The sequence below is a fragment of the Ascidiella aspersa genome, chromosome 1 (genome assembly GCF_963924565.1).
Source record: "Ascidiella aspersa chromosome 1, kaAscAspe10.2, whole genome shotgun sequence".
Classification (NCBI taxonomy): Eukaryota; Metazoa; Chordata; class Ascidiacea; order Phlebobranchia; family Ascidiidae; genus Ascidiella; species Ascidiella aspersa.
In genome coordinates, this window is record NC_139447.1 from 29688967 (window position 1) to 29704261 (window position 15295).

Below are 15295 nucleotides of genomic sequence, written 5' to 3' on the forward strand. Positions count from 1 at the left end.
AAGTTTATGGCTATATCCCCCATATTTTACACATTAAGTTTAAGAAACTCCGATAGGGCAATTGTAGGAATTAGACTGGTAAAAATGAAAGATTTAACACTATTACGAAAACCTATTTAGGAGCATTGCGACTGAAAAGTTAATATTTTTATGAAAAAAAACAAACATTAAACTTGAAAGCTTTACTGAAACTCAGGGTAGTAATGACTCGGGTCACCTCGACAAATTATGTGGCACAAGTCTTGAACAATGACATCTTTAAACTTAAATTATTGAGTCAAATAACTTAAAAGTAAGTATTTACATGAGTTGGTTTGTTTTTTTCTATTTTTTAGTTGATTTGTTGCTCTTAATCCGACAAGTTTACCCATTTCACCAGTTTAACGTTTTATTTGTTGTTAATGATCCAGCTTAAATTTTCTTGTTCTAATAATAAGTAAACTAGGACTTGACTTGTTACTGTTTTAAAATATTTGACTTGGACTTAAGTTACTTTACATTAACATATGACTTTAGTTTAATTGGACTTTAGGCATTGTAAATGACAGGTTTAAAACTCTGCTAAAAGGATTTGCCAAGTTTCAATATTATTAGCATGAAAACAATCACGTTCAATTGGTAGCGGCAGCATCCTCACTTGTTTGCCAACTCACATAAACCGCCAGACTCCAGGTCAAGTGGCAAATTTCGCAAACATGTAATGCGCAAAAAAGGTGGCCGAGTTGGAGCTGTCAATAATTTGCAAGCGCACGACCAAAAGGCGTGCTTTCGACGGCGAAAAGCAGTTTGCAATATAGTTGTGACACAGCAGGGCAGTTCTGTATTTTGCTCACCAGTAGTCAGTATTGTAAACAAGTCATCTTAAAATGTACAAGTCTAGTCTTTTACAAAAATAAGAAGTTACGTCGCAGTCCAAGTCATCAGTTGCCCAAGTCAAGTCCCAGTCGAGTCATTATGAGAGCAAATCAATTCCAAGTCATATCATTGACATAAAAGTAAACTGTTAAACTATTGAAATTGGTAAACTCGTCCGATTTTAAGCAACATTTTAACGAAAACATATCACAAACGGGATATACAGCACTAAAAGTGTTTAATGTGGAAAACTTGAGATAAATTTTAATGAAAAACACCTAATTTAACCCCAAGTTATTTGACAAAATGAAAGTCCAAGTCAAGTCATTTATCCCAAAGACTTAAGTCAAGTCAAGTAATTTTGGTTAAAAGACTTATGTCAAGTCAATGACTTGTGTCATTACAACTATGCCAGTAGCTGTATTAGCCTACATCTGTTTATCGTTTCTTTAGCTTTTCTGTAAGCCAACAACATTGAAAATGGAAACCACTGTCTTACATTGACACAAAACATGCTGTTTATCTCTGCGGAGAGGTAGTTTTAGGTCAGTTGCTGCAGTTTGCTGTACAGTTTTGTTCAAACTGGAAAATGGGCGACCAACTCGAAATGTCGGATTGCGAGCTCAGAAAAGACACATCTCCGCTTTTAAAGTATCGACAGAGTTTGCAGATGTTCAGCCCGGTTAGACTTGACAGGTACGACTTGCTATAAAGCCCAAAAACAAGATCTTACTTAGTGCATAAAATGATTCTCTATTTCAGTAGAAAACTTCCGTCGCCCGTCGACAACGCAAACTTTTTCTCGTTCATGACATTTCATTGGTTTACCAGCACAATACTACGGGCGCGAGGTTGTCTAACGATAGACGATCTACCGACTCTTTCGACGTACGACAGTGCAAAACCCGCATCTGCTAGGTGAGGAATGTACTTTTCAAGCTCGACTAAAGGTTTGCTGGAATAAGGGCGCAATATTATTCACTGAATAGCAATTGAGCTTATTTTAGAATCTACTGTTTTCAACAAGCATAAACTACTTATGGTTGTAGCCCTTTTCAAAACACGGGACAGAGTTTATTTTTAAACAATCCTGAATGGTTAGAAAACTTTATAATTTAAACACACATGCACGATCAAATGACAGTTGATTTGTAGGTTACGACGAATATATAAGGAAGACAGTCCAACTTCCAAGAAGGGTCCCTCCATTAAACGCACCGTGTTTCGCTACATTCGAACTAGAGTATTTGCAGCCTCTCTTGCCATATTTCTTTCCGTATCCTGTAGCATTTTTGGGCCGGTAAGTTATGCTACAGTATATAAATTAATGAAATTACCGTGGATTGCATACGGACAAGTATTTTGTCTCACTACAGATGCTGTTTCTCAGTCGCCTTGTTAGCTTTACAACTCTGGAGTCGGCTAGTCTTTCGCGTGGACTTTGGCTTTGCGTTGGTCTGGTTGCCACAGAGCTAGGCCGTTCTTGCTTACTTGCCCTGTTCTGGGCTATCAGCTACAGGTCAGCATGACTTGCGATATTGGGGGTGATTACTAAGCTTTTTAGGACTTGAACTTTACATTAATTTAAAAACACAACGGGTTTACGATAAAGTTTACCAATGTGTAACACATATTTGTTTTTTTCTCCTACTGTAATGGCTTGCGTGTTATTTTGAATTGTGTTCCATGTTCAAACCAGCTATTAAATGCCTTTGTTCTGGTGTAGAACAGCTGTGCGAGCACGTGGTGCAATCCTTACGCTGATTTTTCGAAAAATTGCAAATTTGAGGACCCTGCAGGATAAATCCGTGGGAGAGGTAAGTTCAATACATCTAAGCTTACCCGTTAAACTATTATGACTAATGTATTTAGGAGCGGATGTGGGACAACTTATTATTATAATTGAATTACAAAATGCACAATCATAGTTCAATAGGATCATGGCAAACGGTATTGTGTCAAATAGCCATTTAACAAAAATAATTTCCGTCCAAATTAGGTGTAAGAGTAAAACTTAGTTGACCCTATCAGGAAAATAGGCGTTGTGCGAACGTGGTTGACGTACAGTCTTACACAAATATACGTTTAGTTCAATTGCTTATGTTTTTAGCTGGTAAATTTGCTAGCAAACGACGGACAGCGTATCACTGAAATGATAATGTCGGTTAGCATATTGATGGGTGTCCCGATACTGACGCTCCTTGCAATTGTATTTGGCTACCTCGTGATCGGATGGACTTCGTTCATTGGAATTGCGATCATACTCGCATTTGTTCCAGTTCAGGTAAGTTACAGTTTATTGTAGTCTGCACTCAGTTGTTGTATCTTTCAGACGTTTCACTTAAGTTTTGGGAATGTCCATACTATGGGGATCAGTCATGTTAAATATTTATAGGAGAACATCATTTCCATGCTACTGTTCGAAATATGTTTTAAAGTTTTTTACGCCCTAAAAATGCATTTGTCTAAGGACTTAGGTATTTACATGAGTTCGTTGGTTTATGTTTAGTTTTTGCTATTTTTAGTTGATTTATTGCTCTTAATCGGACTTTCCCATTTTTTTAAGTTTACCAATTGTATTGGTTTATAACGTTTTATTTGTTGTTAATGATCTGACAAAAAATTGACTTGTTCTAAAAATGAATGAACTAGAACTTGACTGGTTATTGTTCAAAAAGACTTGACATTTCCATGCTACTGTTCTAAATATTTTCGAAAGTTTTTTTACGCCCTAAAATGTCATTTGTCTCAAACTAGATTCGGCTAAGTACTTGGATGGCCAGCTTGCGGCAGAAGTACGTCAAGGTCACTGACCAGCGTCTGAGAATGATGAACGAAGTTCTGACTTGCATTAAGCTCATCAAGATGTACGCTTGGGAGGGAAGTTTTTCCAGTGCTATCGGTAACTCTTTTTTAAGTTGCTATTTTAAAACTTTCTGCTTTGGTCAGTAGAAATGCTTTTAATGTGCTTTGTATAGCTTTTGGCGAAACTGCCACTTAGATTCGGGTACCGCTTAAACAGGTTTTAAGTTGCCGTATACGTTTAAATATATGTTAATATTATATTTGAAACAAATTAGTTCGTTCCATTCAATCAATGTATGCTATCCGCATATTTACAACAGTAAATTTTACCTTAAAACTTCGGTTATCCTGTTTATAAGTAGATATATACGGTTAAAAACTCAATATCTTCCAGTTATTTTAAAACGAGTTATCTTATTTGTATAGGTATGTCCGATAATATCGTTTTGAACCGATGTGGTAATATCGATACCCGTTCAGTACTTAAGCGATATTGATCGGTAGACTACATATGACACATACAGTATATATTTGTATTTTAAAGTTAACGTTTGCTTTCAGCCGAGATTCGCGAAAAGGAGCGAAGGCTCTTAGTGAGCGTTGGGCGGGTTCAAAGTTTTCTTGTCTCTGCCATTCCCCTGGTTCCACTGCTGGCAACCGTCACAACTCTAACTGTCCACACCTTTCTCGGACACCCATTGGACGCCTCGCAGGTAAGGCTAAATCGGAGTTTGTCATTTCGTTTGTCAGTATGACTTAGCTCAGTGTTTTACAACTTATAGGTGGCGACACAAAATTGGGTCGCCGTGTAATTGGTTGTGTCGCCGACTGCAATAGTTTTATTTAGTCAGATTTTTTCAGATGGCATGGTTCTGAAAAAGATTTCTTCAATACTATCGATAATAGTTAAAACCTATAAGAAGGCATGGCTCATCAAATAAATTGGAATTTATTTTTGCTAATTATTCGTGTGTTTTGTTCACTTCAAGCTTACAAATAGTTCAGTGAGCAGAATTGGGTCGCCAAAGCTTCGCTCGTATATTAATGCTTAGTATTTCGGTTGCCGAGGAAAAAAACATGCAAATCACTGGCTTAGCATACGGATAAAATGAAAGGTTTCAGTGAAATGTGTCCATTTTCGTTTGATAGACTACTAAACAGTTTGCGTTCTACCAAAACAATTAGCGCAATACAGACAGTAGTAGCAATTGTAGATAATATTTGGTTTTCCTGTTTACTTATCATCTCTCAGTAAACAAACATGCATCATATTTAACGTATAGCGTTTTTGTTTATTCGAAACAAACTTTAAAAATATTTATAACGTATTCATAATATGCTTGAAAGATATGTCATATTTAACCAACAAAAAAGATAAGGATTATTATTATAGCTATACCAATATTGCAATAACTTAATATATATTGTTTTTAGCAGTGCCCTGTTATAAAATCTTTGTAAAACATATTACAAAGCAATTAGTATTATCTGAGTTGGGCGGCAATACAGGGTTGTCCTTGCAGCGAAATAAGCAAAGACGATGTTTAATCTTGTGAATTATTTCCAATATAGCAAATTTTCTAACCAAACACTTTCCATGTGAATTCAAGGTATGAAATTGCATTTTGCTTTTCAGGCGTACACAGTTGTGGCCATTTTCAACTCGGTGAAGTTTATTCTTACTGTTATGCCGAAGCCGGTCAAGTCAGTTGCAGAGGTAAATATAATTTGTTCGTGAAAAAAATACAGTTGTTTTTACATGTGTATACTTATAGCCTATTTAAACCTGACAAAATTTATGTTGTTTAAGTCTTTCGTGTCTTTCAACCGAATCGATCGTCTATTGAAGATGGAAGACATTCGTCCAATTTCAACTAAACCTCTAAGCGATGACGTTGCTGTTGAGTTTTGTAATTTTACAGCCGCTTGGGGGGATGTAGATAAAGTAAGCATATTTGTCTCTATGTTGTTGAAGTATAACGATTATAATTGGACGCTAACCTTTAAGGTTGAATCCTGCAATTGGACTGCGATTCCTTCTGGCAAAGATACGCGACCAAGGAAAGACCCAACACTTCAAGGTGTGAACCTCAAAGTGCGACGGACGGGGTAAGTTAAAACCGGAGTGATCAACAAACGAAAAATGTCAGCAGATTTAAACTCCTATAGAGTACTGAAATAGGGATTTTTAGCATCCTACCTGGTAAATCAAAGTTTAAACAAATAAATGTAGGCAACATAAATAAAGATGTTTTGACCAAGCAGCCTAAAACCACTGCAAAGATTGCGAATTTAAGTAAACAAAGTCGGACCACAGTCTAAAACAGCAATTTTCAACCGGTGTTCCCACAAGAAATTTGTTAATTTAAATGATGTTCATGGAGCACCGGTCGAAAAGCACCGGTTTAACGCAATGGAATTAAGTTTTGTTATGAACTTAATGATCCACTATCACCAGTTTAAATGTTTAATCGTGATTTGCCATTTATTGTTTTAATAATAGGAACGTTACTGTGTGGGCTTTCGCTGCCTAAGAACAGTATATCAATGTTTTGCACATTTCGCAAGAAAAACTGAAAGTTAATGCACTGTTGTTCCGTTGTTTATTCTAATGCACAATAACGCCTTTCGTTTGGTGCTCCGTCTATTATTTATTATCCTACTACATAAAGTGTTACCTGGCTCAAAAAGATTAATAAACGCTGTTCTAGATTCTAGAAGATTAGAACCTGTAAACCAATCGACAACCTTGTTAACAAGCTTTTCCCAAGTCTGACACAGAAAGTAGTACCAAAGTGCTAAATAAACCTTGATTTACACGACTGTCAAGGTTGCTAGGTATCTGCGGTTCTGTGGGTAGCGGCAAGTCTTCGCTGATATCGAGCATCCTGGGCCAACTCCGCGTCATGAAGGGTAGCATTGGCATCAACGGCAAGCTGGCCTACATACCACAGCAAGCCTGGATCTTCCACGCAAGCGTACGCGACAACATCCTCTTCGGCTCACCTTGGGACGAGGCCAAGTACAATCGAGGTTGGCGAAATATATAAGGGCCCTTTTAACAAAAAAGGCATGAGATGTATCTCAGTGGCTGAGCTTCGAGGCTACAAAAATGTAATTTGTGCTCATAATTTTAAGCAGGCAATATCTTTGTTCTATAGTTGAAAAAATAACTTGCCTCAAAAGGCACCTGTTTTAATTTGTTTCATAATCATAAGGCACTTGTATAACTCGCCCTTGTTGTTTGGGCAGACCCTTTTGAAAAAATACTATTTTACGTCATTTGAGCTACATCTTGACATTTCGCGTTCGCTTTCAGTGGTAGAAGCATGCTGTCTGAATCCAGACTTTTACATCCTGGTCAACGGTGATATGACGGAGATTGGTGAGCGCGGAATTAATTTGTCAGGTGGCCAAAAACAAAGAATAAGTATTGCGAGGTATCTGCTGGTCGGTTTTGTTTTTATTTAAAGTAACGTCTTGCGCTGACATATACTTGAACTTGCCATTGTAAATCACCTAAAGGAGGAACCAATATTATCTGCTCGAGTCCATTATTATATATCAATGTCCATGTTTTTGTGAATTTTAGTTGTAGGCTACTTAGTATAAAACCGTTGTGTCGTTAACCATTGATTCAACATATTTCAGAAAGGCCACTAATGAAAAAAAGATACTAGGCTGTTACAAAAATATGCCAATACTAAAATACCTACAATTGCATTCCAATTTAGTTTGATTTATCTCTAAAAAGCATGTAGGATATATGAACCCTTTTTTGTAAAAGCGTTATTCAATTTGACATATATGATCCCCTTAACACCATTTTGCTCAACAACTTGCGGTAACCAGTATGCTGTTGCAGGGCTTCGAAATTGTAAGAACGCGGCCGGTTTACCCTTAATTAATAAAGTGTAATCGACCTTCTAAGCCTCGCTTTTTCCTCCAGAGCGGTGTACAGCGACCGTGACGTCATCCTGCTGGACGATCCGCTGTCGGCGGTGGACGCTCACGTGGGTAAGCACATCTTCTGGAACTGCATCAAGCAGGAGATGAAGGGCAAGGCCGTGCTCTTCGTCACTCACCAGCTGCAGTACTTGAAGGACTGCGATGACGTCATCATGCTGAAGGAAGGACGCATCGCTGAGCACGGCACTCACGACCAGCTGATGTCGCACGAGAGCGACTACGCAGAACTGATCAAGTGAGTTAGATCACTTTGCTTGTCGGTTTTGGTTTACTTAAAGTTTTTCGGCTGCTTTAGTTAATGCATGTCTTTGAGGCATATTCCCTGACTAGGAGCAACTGGCTAAATGTCTTGACTTGAAAGTTGTTATAAATTAGTCACAGTCCGTGGAGAGCCCGTTACAAATTTACGTTAATTATAAAATGTTCGAATGACTTGGCTAAATTAAGCCTGGGTAAGCAAAATAGTTCGAAATTGTAATATCTCTATTTAGTTTAAAACAGTCAAGAGTGGATTTAGCGACGACAGCATGTAATGACAATGTGCACTTAAGTCACTGCTCTAAAGTACCTTAAGTAGACCCATGCCTTAATGCAAATGTCACACGTTAAGCTGAGTCCTTTAACTTAAGCTATTTGATAAAACTCCAGTTGTGTAAGAATATTTAATCACCGTTTTATTGTTAATGCCCGTTTTAGTAATTATCACTTGGAGCAGCAGAATGTGGAAGAAAGCAACAGCACTAACAATATAAACAACAGCTGTGAATATCCTGCCGAAGAAATATTTCAACAGCAAATCTGCACAAAAGATTACAACTACCGAAAAGGTAAAACGTTTTAAGCTTTTTTCGGGCGCTTACCGTGGGGAATGTTGACAAAATTAAAAACTTACATGACTGACTAAAACAGACTACCTTACTGATTAAAAACTAAAAAACCTTTAAAGTCCAAATATGCAGAACTAAACATACCGGTACTCATTTCTTTCTCTCCTTATGCGCGTATGATATCCTTTGGTAAGTTATGTCCATTCAGGTGAACCCCTCATCGACAAAGCTCAAGTTAACTTGATCAAAGTCGAGTCAAAACAAAAGGGGTCTGTCAGGGGATCCACCTATCGTCGATACGTCGTTGCGGCCGGTGGGTGAGTCCAATTTCTAAAAGCACCAAAACAAAAATGGTTAAATAAGAGCTTTTGATTTCAAGGTATGCACTGTCCGTAGTGTGTGGTTTGATTTTCGCGTTGCTTATATGCGGTTCTACGGCTTCCAATTGGTGGCTTGGCTATTGGATTGACCAAGGTGGAGAGACAATTCCGTGTGCAGAAAATGCGACTTTGTCAGGTAAAAAAAATTAAGCACGTAAATGACGTCAAAATACAATGGCAAAAAGCATAAAGAACGTCCAATAGGTCTTTCACCTGACGTATTTATGTGTCGAATTTAAGGTGCCGTTACAACTACAACCTCAAAAGTAAACGCTTCAATAAACCAGGAGAAATGCTTGTGCGTAAGTCCAGATATATCCACGAATGACAAGGTCGACTTTTATCAGGTAACTTCTGGTGAACGCTTGATACGCACAATGATGTTCTCATTTCAAAAACATTTTGACATTCTCACAATTTTTTTGCAGCTCGTTTACTTTCTTATCCTACTCGCGACCATTATTTTTGGAGTCGCTAAATCCTGCGTCTTTATTCGGCTTGTTAGCGTGGCCGCCTGCACATTGCACGACGCAGTTTTTAACACAATCTTGGCAAACCCGATATCCTTCTTTGACGGTACACCTACTGGAAGGATAATGAACAGGTAATACGATTTTCCTTAGGCGGTCGTTTTAAATGACTTTAAGGTTTCTCAAGTTGAAAATTCGACCAAATTCGACCAAATTTGAAACAAATAATACGACTTTCATTAATTTGCAATCTATGTCCCACATGTTACTGTTGGAACGTATGTCCACAAATTTCATTAATAGGGTAAAACTATTCATTAAACCAAGTTTCATACATTTATTTTTCTGTTTGATGCAAGTTTTCGATAAAAAATGTGTTTCTCAATATAACATATACTTTTAATTATAAATTGCGCCCAGGTTTGCAGGTGATATCGATGATATGGACGTTCGCTTGCCATTAATCATGGACAAGTTCTTACAACAGGTTTGTAGGTAAATTATTTACATATTTGCATTTCTATCATATTGATTTCGACTTCGGCAAAGTCGCCTGATCTATATTTTTGATCTTGCAGATTTTTCTGGTGGCTTTTTCCATGATAAGCATTGTTATAGTCTTCCCTTGGTTCCTTATAGCCATCATCGTTTTTGCTGTGCTTTTCGGCTTCATCTACGTTTACTTTCGCAGCGCCGTGAGAGAAATGAAACGACTGGACAGCGTTACAAGGTGACAAAACATATTAACTAGTCGACAACGTTTTTATTTTAGTTATAATTAGTATAAGACTCAACTGCAATTCAAACGTTTTTCAATAGCGAAGCTTTAGACCCCTATATACCCGAAATCAGGTGTATTTAGTGCAATGATTTAAGCTGTTTGGTTTTGGAGGTAAAACAAACGGAAAAGTGTCTATCAAGAAAATAAGTCGCTATGAACACAATACTTAGGACAGTCATCAGTCGTCCTGAATTTGTTTGATTTTACTATTTCATCTGTCTCACGTTTTAGATCCCCGTGGTTCTCGCATTTGTCTTCAACGGTACAAGGCCTGAGCACTATACACGCCTACGACAAAACAGATGACGTCATCAACACGTAAGTGTGTAACCGAATTAACGTGTTGAGTTTGAGTTAGAGAAGGCACTAGGCAGTTCCTTTTTTGACTTTTCACGAGATAAAGTAGCGTTCAGTAATTTCAAACTTTAAAACGGCTCTCGTACAAAGTTACCCATTTTCAGCAAAATTTAACTATATATTTTTTTTTTAATTTCTGAGTTTGCGAGAAAGCCAGCGAATAGGGATGCATAAGAATGTACGTATACCACCATCAGTAATTCAACTAAACAAAACTAATTATGTCTTTTTAACAATAATTTGTTTTTTAATGAAAGAATCTGCTTGATTCCGAATGGTGAAAAACAAACGATTCTGGTTGCACGTCAGTGATAAAGATTAAACGATTATACTGTAAACTTACAAAACTTAAACCGAAAATCAATTTGATTCGGCGCGTTTGTTCGATTTACTCAGTTTTGCTCTTAGTTTAATCTGTGTCTTCTTAACCTTAGTATTTAGCCTGGATTTTCTTTTGTGTTAAGCAACTGGGAAAACTTGAAAAACAATATTTTATGACAAACACAGTATGGTTACTGGATGGCTTTTAGGGGAAATAGTATAAACTAAATTTAATACAGAATGCCGTAACTAACACTAATGTAATATAGACTCCGACTCATCACCTTAACTTAGTAGTAATATTGAATTAACTGATACATGTTATCGCCTTCGAATCAATATAAGCGAACAACACAGCCCTTAATTACGAGCTCACCACGTTTTGTCGGTCTTACAAAGCTAGGTTCGAAAGGCACTTGGATGTCAACAATGCTGCCCACTACGCCTACCTGGCCTCGGTGCGCTGGCTATCGGTCAGACTGGACGCAATGACCGTGGCAGTGACCTTCGTGATATCACTGCTGGTCGTACTCTCAAGTGTCTACCCAGAAGTTGTCGGACACACCTCCGCGTCCTACGCTGGACTTGCCCTCACCTACTCGATGCAGGTAAAATCGGGGTGAATAAAATTTTTGGAAAATTAAACTAAAGCTGGAAACAAGATCTTAAACTAAATCAGTTTCGGCGGATTTCCGTTAAATATTTGTTTCTGCTTTTTCTCTGCGATTGCCGTTTTTAACATTTTTCTCAGTTGCCCTTTTACATTTTTTATACAGTTGCCTTTTTGCATTTTATAGATCGAACATAGTTTAACATTTTAGCATGATAAAGGCACACGTAAATTTAGCCTCTATCATTACATTAATTTCAGAATTCATCCGTAAACTTGCCGTTAACTTCAATACGATAGTTATTTTAGTCCATGGAAACCTATCACATATATAGTAAACATGTTTCAAATTACAAAAAAAATCATATTTTTGATTATCGTGTATCATTAATTTTGGTGCTGCTCTACTCTATCTAAATATAAAGTCAGCCTAAACCGATTTGTTTGCTTTATTATGTTTCTGTTTAGATGACAGGGCTCTTTCAAGTTTGCGTTCGCTTCTCGGTGGAGACCGAGTCCTACTTTACCTCGGTGGAGCGCATTTGCGAGTACATCACCTCAAGCAAGCCAGAACAACCAACGGACAAAGAGTACAAGCAAGTTCAAAAATCCTGGCCAAATAAAGGCGAGATCAGGTGAGGAAATCTAAAAATCTCCACTTTCCACGCACTGATTAACTAGCTAAGGACACTTTTAAAACATCTTTGTATAATACTTTGTTATTTGCAAAGATTCGAGGATGCCTGCATGAGATATCGACCGGATTTACCACTGGTATTGAGAGACGTCAGTTTCACCATAAGACCGCGTGAAAAGATTGGAATCGTTGGAAGGACCGGATCAGGTATTTCCTTGAGAAACACTACAATAAGTTTAGGAATATCACCAGGAACAACCAACTGACCCTACACGACAAATCGTGAAGACACGATTTTAACGTCAGGGGTTAGGCGTAAAACGAGTTAATCATACCGCCAGGCAATGTAACATAAAGCCAGAAATATAATTTTTGTTGCAAAGATGCTCAAATTTGAAAGAAAACATCCTCTTTCACCCTAGAATTTAAATTGATTAATAAATATTTGTTTTTACCTATTTTTGCAATAAATTAGGCAAATCGTCTTTGGGCGTGTCGCTTTTCCGCTTGGTGGAGCTGTCGAGCGGTCGCATCGTGATTGACGGAGTTCAAATCGCCGAGATTGACTTGAACGATCTCAGGCAGAAGCTGTCAATCATCCCGCAGGACCCGGTCTTGTTCGTCGGCACCGTGCGCTACAACCTCGACCCCTTCAAGCAATATTCAGATCGCGAGATCTGGAAAGCTTTGGAACGGAGTCACATGAAGGAAGCGGTATGGGCTAAAAGCCAGCATCAGTTGTATTGGTTTTGTTACTGAACGTTGATAAGTTAATCGGAGTTATTGTTTTTAGCGCGAGGCCTTTTTTAAGACCCACGCTCTCCTAATTTTGTTCATTGTGTTGCGGCTTTTAGACAACTTCACATTGCCACCTGCAAAACATCAATGCTCTTTTTTAATGTTAAAGGCAGAAGTAACCTACTAAACACAGCGAGTTTAAAAGTTGTAGCACTACCCCGAAGATATGCATCAGACAATTTTTCATTTCAAGAATATATTATGTTGTTAATATAGTTTACATTAGTGTTCACTATATGTACAAGCATTGTAATCCAAGGTCCTCTGAAATTACTAGCAATTTTTGAATACCAAGGAAGAGTCTTTGCATAATTGTTGAACTTGACATTTTACAATAAAATCAGCATTATTTTTCACCGTAAGAACAGTTGGCATTTATACCAATTATAAAACAGTGAGCGCCTTGTTTTTAAGCTAATTGAATCTTCACAACACAAGTGTTTTTGATGTTGCCATGTAAACTTACACAAGGCATGGTGTCTTAAAAAGTCGTAATTTTTAAAGATAAGTGAGCTCCCTGAGAAGCTGGAGAGCGAGGTGGTGGAGAATGGCGAGAACTTCAGCGTGGGAGAGCGCCAGCTGATGTGCATGGCGCGCGCCATCTTGCGCCACTCGCGCATCATAATGCTGGACGAGGCCACGGCGGCCATCGACAGCAAGACCGACAGTCTGGTGCAAGACACGATCCGCGAGGCTTTCAAGGACTGCACGATGCTCACCATCGCCCATCGCCTCAACACGGTGCTCACCTGCGACAAGATACTTGTCATGGACGATGGAAGGGTATACGTGATTTTGGACGTTCCTTCACGATTGTCGATTATAGATCAGTAATTCTCTAACTATTTCAACTTGTTGTACACTACAAAAAAATAAAACTCGCATCTCACTTGTTTTAAAATGCATTATAAAACAACAATCGAAAACAACTATCACATATTACACAGAAAAGCAACAGGTAAATACCTTAATATTTTCAGATGTCTAAATTACTCATGGGAATTCAAGGCTCGCATGGTTGCCTTAGCATGTAATCTTTAGGTCTGTTATTTCGCATACCATTTTGATGAATCCTGTTAAAAAACGTGCACATATTGAAAGCAGATTGTTGTAAGTTATCGAATGCCGAAATGTGGCGAAATTAATGTAACAGAAACCCTCCTCCACTTAAACAAATATTTTACAACATTTTTTCTATAGACGACATTATGAAATAAGTTATAGTAATTTATATACCTAAGCAGTGGTGCCCGCAGAAAATTTTCCAGGGGGGGGGCAATCAGGGGCGTAACCAGATAATCGAAAAGGGGGTCCTGAATTTTCAACCTAGGGAATTCCCCTTTTGTTTCTGACGTTAATGAATAATGAGGTGATAAGGCAGTGACAGTGTGACGTCATAGAATGGAGATTGCAAAACGTTATAAAAAAATAATCAGAAACAGCCAAATACGTCCAGCAAAATCGAGCACGTGCAACATCTGAGCCGAGCTGTGTGCCAAGCAGCTAAATTACAAGCTGCGGTTGAGGGGAAATAATTATGTCCATTGCACACTTAGCACGTGGTCTTACTTAGAGTATGCTTAAAAAGCCTAATTTGCGTTAACTATATCATTACCTAATAATGGGGACTTTGAAACGCGCACGACAGTCACCATTATACCTTCTTTTACGAATCTGCTTCAGTTAAACAAATGTCGATGTTACACCAACATCGGATATTAGCGCAGAGACCGAACAGTGAGGAACATACTGCGCCTAACTCACATTTTTTAACGAGAAAAAAAAGAAAGAAGGTTTGACTTAGCGTTGTCAATTGTCGAATCCAGATTTGCTAATCAGTCAACCAAAACAAATAACGAAAGAGAAAAACTATCCAGGTTTTACGGTCGACCAAACAAAAGACGAAAAACGGGTTTTGCGCTCGATTTTGGTTTCGCATTAGATTAAGACGCGTGACCCAATTACTTAAAACGCACGCCGCTTCGAACAGGTTGTCAAATCATAACAAAAACGAACAAAAACCGATAATATCACTTACAAAAAGGGGGGGATAAGAACTCCCGCTCCCCCTTGATACGCCACTAGGGACAATGAATAATTTATAATATTTTTAACCTTCATAAGTAATACATATTACACTTACAAATAATAGGCCTACTAATATTCGCATTTTGAAATTCCAATGGGGGTGGGGGGCGCCCATGTACCCAAGTCAGATTTTATAATTGAATAAAATGTTACCAGTAATATGTCTTTGGTATATGAGTTTTGCAATACATCCGATATATTTAAAACGCTGATTTGTAATTCGCCAGGTTGCCGAATTCGATGAACCTTCGAACTTGCTTAGAAACCCGAAGTCACATTTTCGTCAAATGATGCTAGCAGCACATAGCAATCAGAAAGACAGTGGCGAAAATGAAACATCTTATGCATCTATTTCTACAACAGTAGCACGTGAAACGTAGCACATATTGAATATCTA

At 38.0% G+C, this 15295-nt stretch overlaps 1 protein-coding gene across 1 annotated transcript; it reads left to right on the forward strand.

Moving 5' to 3' along the window:
* The first annotated feature begins 1444 nt into the window (after positions 1 to 1444).
* On the forward strand, positions 1445 to 15278 carry LOC146169655 (ATP-binding cassette sub-family C member 5-like). Its single transcript, XM_083386766.1, has 28 exons — positions 1445 to 1551; positions 1618 to 1773; positions 2011 to 2155; positions 2232 to 2374; positions 2582 to 2672; positions 2966 to 3139; positions 3613 to 3757; positions 4222 to 4373; positions 5297 to 5377; positions 5471 to 5605; positions 5669 to 5769; positions 6491 to 6693; positions 6980 to 7100; positions 7610 to 7864; positions 8326 to 8456; positions 8665 to 8773; positions 8836 to 8948; positions 9077 to 9183; positions 9265 to 9440; positions 9727 to 9793; positions 9885 to 10036; positions 10319 to 10405; positions 11169 to 11373; positions 11844 to 12010; positions 12107 to 12219; positions 12488 to 12726; positions 13315 to 13593; positions 15126 to 15278. The coding sequence occupies exons 1-28, from the start codon at positions 1445 to 1447 to the stop codon at positions 15276 to 15278; spliced, it is 4107 nt and encodes a 1368-aa protein (XP_083242892.1).
* Positions 15279 to 15295: the final 17 nt, after the last annotated feature.

Coding starts and splice junctions, on each gene's coding strand:
- LOC146169655 (XM_083386766.1), top strand. CDS start 1,445: ATGGGCGACCAACTCGAAATGTCGGATTGCGAGCTCAGAAAAGACACA. Junction 12,011..12,106: donor CCAAATAAAGGCGAGATCAG/GTGAGGAAATCT, acceptor TTATTTGCAAAG/ATTCGAGGATGCCTGCATGA. Junction 12,220..12,487: donor CGTTGGAAGGACCGGATCAG/GTATTTCCTTGA, acceptor GCAATAAATTAG/GCAAATCGTCTTTGGGCGTG.